The 9,455-nt window shown below is 39.2% G+C and overlaps 1 protein-coding gene across 1 annotated transcript; it reads left to right on the forward strand.

Moving 5' to 3' along the window:
- The first annotated feature begins 2,764 nt into the window (after positions 1-2,764).
- Positions 2,765-8,764, forward strand: THAP12 (THAP domain containing 12). Its single transcript, XM_035330556.1, has 4 exons — positions 2,765-2,917; positions 4,502-4,609; positions 5,586-5,622; positions 5,896-8,764. The coding sequence occupies exons 1-4, from the start codon at positions 2,903-2,905 to the stop codon at positions 7,842-7,844; spliced, it is 2,109 nt and encodes a 702-aa protein (XP_035186447.1). The 5' UTR covers positions 2,765-2,902; the 3' UTR covers positions 7,845-8,764.
- The last annotated feature ends 691 nt before the right edge of the window (positions 8,765-9,455 follow it).

Consider the following 9,455-nt stretch of genomic DNA (forward strand, 5'->3'; position numbering starts at 1 on the left):
TTTCTGAGCAGAAATGTCTCCTCATTTCTAACCAAGTCAGATCTCTGGAGCGTTAGCAGGTCTGTGGGAGCTAGCCAGTCGTTTGAGACTGGCTTCACCGATTGTCGCTATCTGAGAAAAGCAAGAGCAGGTGCCCAGATTAGGCTTTGGCAAAGAACCAACTGAATTTAATGGATTGTCTGTAGCATTTTCACATCTTACATGAATGTAAGGAAGTAAGTAGCCTCTGTTATGCCAATAAGGATGGGTATTTTATCACTTCATGCAGCCCAGGCAGACAGTAGGATCTGCGCGTTTAACCACCACCTGTGCTTCTGACTCAGGGTGGCAGGTTGAGGTGAGATATATTTGGAACAAAATGTAATACTTTTTAACACAACAGAGATACTGTTCTGCTGTTGTTGACCAATGCCAAATTAATATAAGTCATAGTGAGACTGAGGTGCCAAATTCTTGGGTCCAGTCATATAACCTCCGCCATTTCCCTTTCGTCCTGTGGCTACCTGAGAAAACCTCAGCACTCCAGCCTTTGCCAGTGAAGTTTCCTAGACGTCTGCAGCTCCGTTTGCTGATCTCCTGCTGTGGGGTGAGGAGCCTGGTGCCTGATCAGTATCCAGAGCCTCAGGCTGTACGTGCCAAGGCTTCTTTGGGACTCTGTGCTCAGAGATGACTTCAGCACAGAAGGCAGCAGCTGCTCTAACGTAACTGGGAGAGAAGTCAGGAAGGGAGAGGTGTATTTGGAGGTTGATTTTATCTTTGCGAAACTCATTTCCTGAGACCCCTCTGAGGAGCTTTTGGTATCTTTCTTGATCTGGTGCTTAGCTGCTACTAACGTCTTCTTAACTTGTTTTCTGGATGACAACATCAGAGGCAAAGGGATTCAGGCTGCCTTTGTCCATGACAGCTACGGGTCAGTTCTGGGATGTGTGTTCTAGACATGTTATTGCTGCCGCCAGTTTGTTGCCGTGGGTTTGCCAGGAGGTGATTCAGAGGAGTAGTTGTAACGTGAGGAGCTTTGGCTTTGCTCCTTGGTGGTCTTCCACGGCTTCCCTTAGTCCGTGGAGAGAGGCAGGTAAGATTTGCTAAGGTCAAGCTGTTGTTCTAGGACATAGCTCTGGACTGAAGCCCTCACCATTGACTACAGGAAGGTTCATCAGCCTGAGTGGCAGCCCAGTGTAATTACCTTAATTACCTGGCTAGTAATTGGAGCAACTGCTCAAAGTATTAGAGCCAGATTCAGTATAACCTGCACATTAAAGGTGCCCCATGTGAAAGGTCCGTGTTTATGCTGCTTGGTGAAACGAAGAATGCAAAAGTGCAAGGTCTGTGCTGCCAAAAGGCTGAGCAAGAAAAAATATTTTTCTTTTAAGCCAATATTCAGGATATTATGTGTAGATTTACAATAACAATCTATTAAGATTTATCCCTGTTCTATGGTACTTGTCACCAGTATTATTTTTGTTTTGCATGAACTAATGTTACAATGCACAAAGAGTTCAGCCAGCAGAGATCAGAATCCAGGACTCTTTCACTTACAAAGTTGTCTTTCAGTTACTCAGTTAAAGTAGAGGTGATTGTAAATCCACTCTGAGCTATCAGAGCTAATCTACTCCACCAAAACATCTGGAGAAACAACCTTCATCCCTAAACTGCTGAAAAATCACTAATTATTGTTCTCCCTTCTTGCTCCTGTGAGCAATAATTCCATGTTTGCAGCGGAAAAGGATAATAGATTTTCTCTCTCGTGGCTTCTCTCAATTTCTTACCCATCTTTGTAAGAGTATTTTTTGTTTTTAATTGGATTAAATAGCTTAAATACCTTGTGCAGTTTCATGGATTTCAGTGATGACTGGGTTATAGGAAGGTCTCTCCCACTTTGTCCTACTGAAATAGCACCGTTTGTGTGATTTCTCTGCGGGAGTTCCTGGAACTTTGTGGACACTGCCAACATGTAGCAATTAAAAATATATAAAATACGAGAAATTTGAGTTGAAAAGCTGAAAAGTATGTAGCCGAGAGATGTGTTGTAAAGTACAGTAAGAATATAATGAAAATTCCTCGCGGAACGATTGGGTTTATCTTTTAACTACTGAGATATCCATGGCTTCTGGAATCTCCTTAATTTATTATATGCATATTTACTGCACAGATAAAATAGGTGAGTTGCACTGGAGTAGCTGTACAGAATCAGTCTGTGCGTGGCGTTGCTCAGACGTGAGCGTGCAGACCCCCTTGGGGGCAATCCAAGCTGGCTAAGACACTTGCATCAATTACTGAAAGTCGCTTACTCACCAGAGGAAATATCTTGAATATCTAAAAGTAGCCCTATTACTTGGTAAAATGTTTCTTTAGCTGTGTGTTGTATCTCAGAGGACTGATCCAAAGCAGAAATAAAAGCCATAAAAATCTAATGAAAACTTACTTCAGACTTCGCTGTCTGTAAAATGGTTGCTTTTGAATTTTCATTATTTCACCTTTTGCAAATCAACTCTAAATTCCCAAGTGGCCAGAACAGATCAGGAAAAAAATCATTTTTTTTTTTAATGTAGGCAGAGAAGGTAACTATTTTCAAAGGGAAAAGATTCATGACTTTGCTGGGTGGTGTTAAACGGTGAGCAAAAGGAGAAAAGCAGATTTTTAAAAAGATGTCGTGGTACTTTCCAGGGGAAGGTGCACAGAGCTTTCCACAGCCCTGCGTGAAGGGCAGGCGTCGCTGCACTCCAGTTGTGAGTAAGGTTTGAAATCGTAGGGCGTTTTGTTTAAACTTAAACTTCTTTGATTTTTGCTTCCTTGCAGATGTCAAAGATGGGTGGAGAACTGTCGAAGGGCAGATTTGGAAGATAAAACTCCAGATCAACTCAACAAGCACTACAGGCTGTGCGCTAAACATTTTGAGACTTCTATGATATGTAGAAGTGTGAGTAAAGCCAAGCGTTTGCTTATTGCGCCTTGCAAAATGTCATTAAGGGTTTTAATCAGAATGCCACGTTTTAATCTTTGGTCCCTTGGGTAAGCGGTCCCTGGGAAAATGAATCTCCTAGTCTTAATTGACATCGTTGTCATGGTCCAGGGCTCCGCACAGACTCCCAGATCTTTGTACTGGCACAAAGGATGAGGTGGAAACAAGCAGTTTGGGAAGAGAAACTGCTTCTGCTGGTTTAATGTGCTCGTGGCCTTTATTGCAGTGCTTTCCTCTTGCAAAACCATGCTTCTTTTGTTTACTGTCACTAGATGTTACAACATTATATAATGTATTCAGTGCAAGAATGTAAGTCTGCATACCCCTAATTATTTAAAATCACTAATGTGCTGTTACTGAAGTGTGCATGTGGCGTAATTCAGTTAAATTGCACTCGGTTGTGGCCAAGAGGTTTAAACACACCGTACATTTGTCAAGCTTCTGGTTCCTGCTATATTTTATCCGGTTAAATCATGTTACTGTTTCCTGTTAATGAAATAATAGCTTTCAATTCTTCTTGTTAAAATGATGCTGATTTGAATGGCTTGCTTAGCAGTAGGAAACGATGGATTTGTGGCTTTGTACCAAGTCTTGATTTCTGGGCTGAAAGACGCAAAGTCAGTTCTGTGGGGTAATTAAAATGCGTGGGTCAAACTTGGAGCTCCTGTTGGTATTACACGTGACAGGGTCTCTGATTAGCCAGCTTCCCAGAAACAAACCAACAGATGAATGTTGGAAGAAATTCTGAATCTGACATGAAGCTTTGCGAAACTCTTTTTGAAATCTGCTTCAGTCTAATGACATGTAGAAACACGATCAGTCAAAGGTCTGTACTTGGTGGAAACGGTCCAGTTTTAGATGACTCAAGTTCACAGCAAATTCAAATGCATTTTATTTAAAACGGTTTTAACTGCTAGAAACATTTACATGACCACGTGGAAGCCTTCCTCCTACTCATTTGACAGATGACGTTCCTTCAATGTGGTCATTCACTGTAGTTTTTTGTGGATATGCATAATTTGACGTAAAGAAGCCAGATGAACGTTTTCGTTGTGAAAATGCTGGTGCGATTGTTTCTAGAACTGTGAAACAAGTGATGATAAACAAAGCACTAGTAATAAACTGTTTCCTTTCTGATGCATAGGTGTCTGTATATCCCGAATATTTACTCTTTAGAAAACCGTGATATTCTAGTAAATTGAAATTATGGCATTGGAGATCTGTGATGTGAATACTAAGGGGAAGAAAAAGTAGTAGTGCTTTGTTTTCTCTCTTTTTTTTTGAAAAAATCTCATTTTCAGCGTTCTCTTTAAATCCCTGAAATATGAATTGCATAACTTCCTGTTTGTTCTGATGCATCAGAAAGTGAAAATAGTAAACAGGAAAAAAATTCTGTGTACCCACTTTGTACGCACTGCACAAAACCCATGAAATTGCACAGAGGCCATGTTTTTTTTTTGTACACGCTGTCTGAAAAACACAGAATTTCAGAGGCCATGCTCATTTCCTAAAGGCATCGCTAATCCAGATGTCTCTCCACAGAGTCCTTACAGAACAGTTTTACGGGATAATGCCGTGCCAACTATATTTGATCTTACAAGTCACCTGAACAATCCCCACAGCAGACATAGGAAAAGGATAAAAGAGCTGGTAAGTTTTTAATGTAAGATTTTTGTTTTATGTTAGAACAGCGAAGGCAAGTAAGTTGATATGAAAATACATAATGTCTAATAATACGTAGCACTTGGGTGTTTCCAGTTTCTGTACCACTATTCTAGTATAATTTTGCTGATAGTAAGTTAAATACCCAACTATTACACTGATAGAACTCTTATCTACTCAGAAAAGTTTAATGAAATGATCTGGAAAATGAGAGTTGATCCTGTCTTCAAAAGCAAGCGTGTAACTTCCTTTTACTTGTTAATGCAGCGCTAACTGAATACAACTTAGGCATGCTGCCCTGAAATTCTTGCTGTATGGTGACTCTGATCTTCAGTTCACCTGATTCTCTTCTGAAGTCTGCAGTAATTCAGGCGTGCATGTTTTAGCTTATTGTTCTCAAAAGATGATCCATGTATAAAACCAAGATCAAGCAGTTTCTCGTGGAATTGTGACTTGGTCAATGGCTCTTTTGTATCATTTACACAAGATGTCTATAGATCTGTGGATTTAAGTATATTGCAAATTAAGAGGAATTCAGTTCCTAAAGTCAGCTTGTATGTCGGAGAAATACGATTTCTAAATATTTCTTCATGAGTCTGTCGTTTAACTGAATCTTAGGGAACAGTTAAGACAGTTCTTTCTGTTGGCATAGTGCATGTTCCTACTGAAATAGAATTCTTTAATAAAATTAATTTGCTCATAATGCAGATTCAACAAACTCCTAATACAAGAATGGGAACCTTAGTAGTAGTAACAAAGTATTCCTGTGTCGTTAGCAGTTACGTTGTGACAGCAATAAACTACCTAAAGAACCTCCTTCTCTTAGGGCGTGTAGCGCTTTTAAAATAAGTATTAAAACCCTGAAAATGTCCTCATCTACAATATTTGTATCCGACCTTGATGTGTTTTAGTATCTTAATGTCATGTGGTAGACATTGACATCAATTTTTTAATTTTTTTTAAGAGTGAAGATGAGATAAGAACACTGAAGCAGCAGAAGAGTAAGTGGGCAAAATAATTGTTTGAAAAACTGTTGAAAAACTTCAGGCTGATTAGGTAACGTAAAATATGTAACCAAAAGTTTATGTTTAGCAGGAGGATAATGGAGTTGCTTCTTGATTCAAATAACCAATCTAAACTCATTCCAAATGACTCGCTTTTAAACGGGAACCGTTCTCGGAACTCCAGTAACTTAATGGTAATGGGGATAGTAGGGAAAAGCAAATGTTATGTTTTAGTTGTGTTACCTTAACACGGTATTTTACGTTTTGTAGTTGATGAAGCTTTTGAACGGGAACAGGCAACCCAAGAACTGAACGAAAGCAATGCGCAAAACACTGTCTCAGAGGAAGGCGGGGAAGAGCAAGAAGAAGAAGCCACTCCTTTAACACTGGAAGAAAGAGAAAACAAAGACTACCTTAAATCTTTGTTTGAAATTTTGATCCTAATGGGTAAACAAAATATTCCCCTGGATGGCCATAATGCTGATGAGCTTCCAGAAGGTATTTATGCCTCAGATAACTTTCAGGCTCTGCTGGAATGTAGAATAAATGCTGGAGATGAAGTTCTGAGGAAACGGTTTGAGATGACTGCGGTCAATCTGGAGTATTGTTCGAAAACTCAGCAGAAACAAATGCTTGAGATCTGTGAGAGCTGTATTAGAGAAGAGACGCTGAGGGAGGTAAGAGACTCGCACTTCTTTTCTATTGTTACCGATGAAGTGGTGGACATAGCAGGAGAGGAACACTTGCCAGTCTTGGTGAGATTTGTTGATGATTCTCATAATCTAAGAGAAGAATTCATTGGGTTTTTACCTTATGAGGCTGATCCTGACATTTTAGCTGTGAAGTTCCATACGACTATCACAGAAAAGTGGGGACTAAACATGGAGTACTGTCGAGGTCAAGCCTACATTGTCTCCAGCGGGTTTGCTTCTAAAATGAAAGTTGTGGCTACAAGACTCTTGGAGAAGTATCCGCAAGCTGTGTATACGCTGTGTTCCTCTTGTGCCTTAAATGTCTGGTTGGCAAAATCCGTTCCTGTTGTTGGAGTTTCCACGGCACTGGGAACAATCGAGGAAGTCTGCTGTCTTTTCCGTCAGTCCCCACAATTGCTGGAAGAACTGGACAATACAATTTCTGTCCTTTTTCAGAACAATAAGGAGAAGAGCAATGAGCTGAAGGAGATCTGCCGTTCTCAGTGGACAGGCAGGCACGACACTTTTGAGGTTTTAGTGGACCTCATACAAGCGTTGGTGCTGTGTTTGGATGCGGTAAACAGTGACTCGTCTGTCAGGTGGAACAACTTCATTGCTGGTCGAGCATTTGTACTTTCAAGCGCAATAACGGATTTTGACTTCATTGTGACTATTGTAATTCTGAAAAATGCTCTGTCTTTTACGAGAGCATTTGGAAGAAATCTCCAGGGGCAAACCTCAGATGTGTTCTTTGCAGCTAGCAGCTTAACAGCTGTGTTGCATTCTCTGAATGAAGTGGCGGAGAATATTGACGTTTACCATGAATTTTGGTTTGAGGAAGCAACAAATTTGGCTACAAAACTGGATGTACAAATTAAACTCCCTGGAAAATTTCGCAGAGCACAACAAGGTACCTTGGACTCTGAGATAACATCAGAGAATTACTACAAAGAGATCCTTAGTATCCCCACATTGGACCATATAATTCAAGAATTAAAAGATATATTCTCAGAACAACATTTAAAAGCTCTTAAATGTCTATCGTTAGTGCCCTCAGTCATGGGTCAGCTCAAATTCAATACGTCCGAGGAGCATCACGCTGACATGTACAAAAATGACTTACCTAATCCAGACACTCTTTCTGCTGAGCTTCATTGTTGGAGAATCAAGTGGAAGCACCGGGGGAAAGATATTGAACTTCCATCTACTATTTACGAAGCACTTCACCTGCCTGACATAAAGTTTTTCCCTAACGTGTATGCGTTGCTTAAAGTCTTGTCCATACTTCCAGTGATGAAGGTGGAGAATGAGAAATACGAAGTAGGACGGAAGCGCTTAAAGGCGTACCTGAAAAACACCTTGACAGAGCAAAGGTCAAGCAACCTAGCTTTGTTAAACATAAACTTTGATATAAAACACGACCTAGATTTAATGGTGGACACCTACATTAAACTCTATCCAGATAAAGTTGAATTTCAAGAAGACTTTCTTCCCTCAAACAACTCCGAAGTAACAAAAGATGCTTAATTTTTTAAGCTCTAACCAGTCTGGTGAAACAGCTTTTTGCTCGTTGAGTTTCAAGGCTGAAGCAAAAAAGACTTTGAAATCCCAATAAATAAACACACAAATAAGTAAAGCACTGCAAATGAATTTCCATTTCAGGTCTCAGATTTAAGAAAGTGTGGTCCGTGACCCAAATTATGTTTTGTTAGTCTGCATTAAATATGTGATGTGAACAAACAAGCCTGAAAATAAGCCCATGCTCTTAGCAGAAGTGCTTTCTGCATCTGATTGACTTAACTAGGTACTTACTTTGTTGCATCTTGGCAAAAGTACGTTGTGGTGACTGTAGATCCGATGGGGCTGTTACGTATTTGCTCATGAATTAGGAGAAGAAAAAACTGAAAATGTTAAAGGTATAATCCGTTTCACTTCTGTTACCTAGAATTTATTTTATTTTATTTGTAAACTTGTCTTTAACGGATGTGTATTCAATTGGCATTTTGGAGAGTGAGTTCAGCGACCGCACAAGCCTCGTGCTGTGGACTGTTCTTTGCGTAAAGTGAACGTTGGTGGTACAGAGGTACGTTTAAGGTTTCACTGGAAGAGTCAACCTCTTTAATCTCTTGACTGTTTACATTCCTTTGTGTGAGACACACAACCTGTTTCTTTAGGCTTTTAACAGGCGTGGCAAGAGTAATGAAATTCCTTAAAGACACTAAAAATCAAGATTATTCCAAAAAACATTGAAGTCTGTTTGTCCAACTCAAAACAAAAAAATGTGCATCTTATTGTTTGTTTACTTGTAAACTCACCCAGGAAAGAATAAAATAAGAGTTTGCTGTTTGTCTAGAAGCAAGATTGAAAATATTGCTGTTATTTTTGGCAAGAATAAAACATTTTTGTACAGTTTAATGCAATTTAAATAAAATGTGAATTGCTTTTTACATAGTATTGAATTTATTAGTAAAGTAGTGCCTCCTTTGTAAGGTACCTTTCAGTTTTTACTGTTGTTGTCTCGATCCTAGTGAATGGCATTGTGTTAAGACACGAGAAGAACATGTATAATAGTGCTTATGATCTGTTTGTTCTGCTGAAGGTTTTTTTTTTTTTTTAAACTATTTTGAGATGGTTCTAAATACAGAGCTTTTAACTGTGGAAATTTTGTCCAACTGAAACACTGACAGGTGGAAATGGCTTAAGATTTGAAATGGCTGAGAAGTTAGCAGCTTTGCAGCTATCCTGATGCATGCCAATTTTATAACTTAGTTGTCCTTTTATGTACTTTCTTTCCCGTTGCAGTGGAGAAAAACCCCAGCAACAGAAAACTGATTGTAGAGACTTGGATAAAATACAACTCTTGGGGTATTAGCACAGTCAAACAATAAGAATAAATTTAAAGAAAGAAAACAAAACACTTGAGTGAGAGGAAACTTAGATGTTAAAGTGGCTGTGTACATCTTAAGGAATGCTTTCAGGAGCTTTTATTTACATGAGAGTAGTTAAAAATTACTCTTTTAAAGCATTTATCTTTTCTTCCCCTGCTATTTGTATTTGCTTTCTAACTACCATGCTTTCCTGTTAATGCACTTGTTGCCTCAACCTAGCTTGCTCTTTTCCTTTGACTATATGAAAATA

Source organism: Oxyura jamaicensis, chromosome 1, assembly GCF_011077185.1.
Source record: "Oxyura jamaicensis isolate SHBP4307 breed ruddy duck chromosome 1, BPBGC_Ojam_1.0, whole genome shotgun sequence".
Classification (NCBI taxonomy): Eukaryota; Metazoa; Chordata; class Aves; order Anseriformes; family Anatidae; genus Oxyura; species Oxyura jamaicensis.

What these genes read in the sequence shown, in the direction of transcription:
- THAP12 (XM_035330556.1), top strand. An exon ending in GGAAAAGGATAAAAGAGCTG is followed by an intron (nt 4,610 to 5,585) that starts GTAAGTTTTTAA and finishes ATTTTTTTTAAG; the next exon opens with AGTGAAGATGAGATAAGAAC. An exon ending in AACACTGAAGCAGCAGAAGA is followed by an intron (nt 5,623 to 5,895) that starts GTAAGTGGGCAA and finishes TACGTTTTGTAG; the next exon opens with TTGATGAAGCTTTTGAACGG.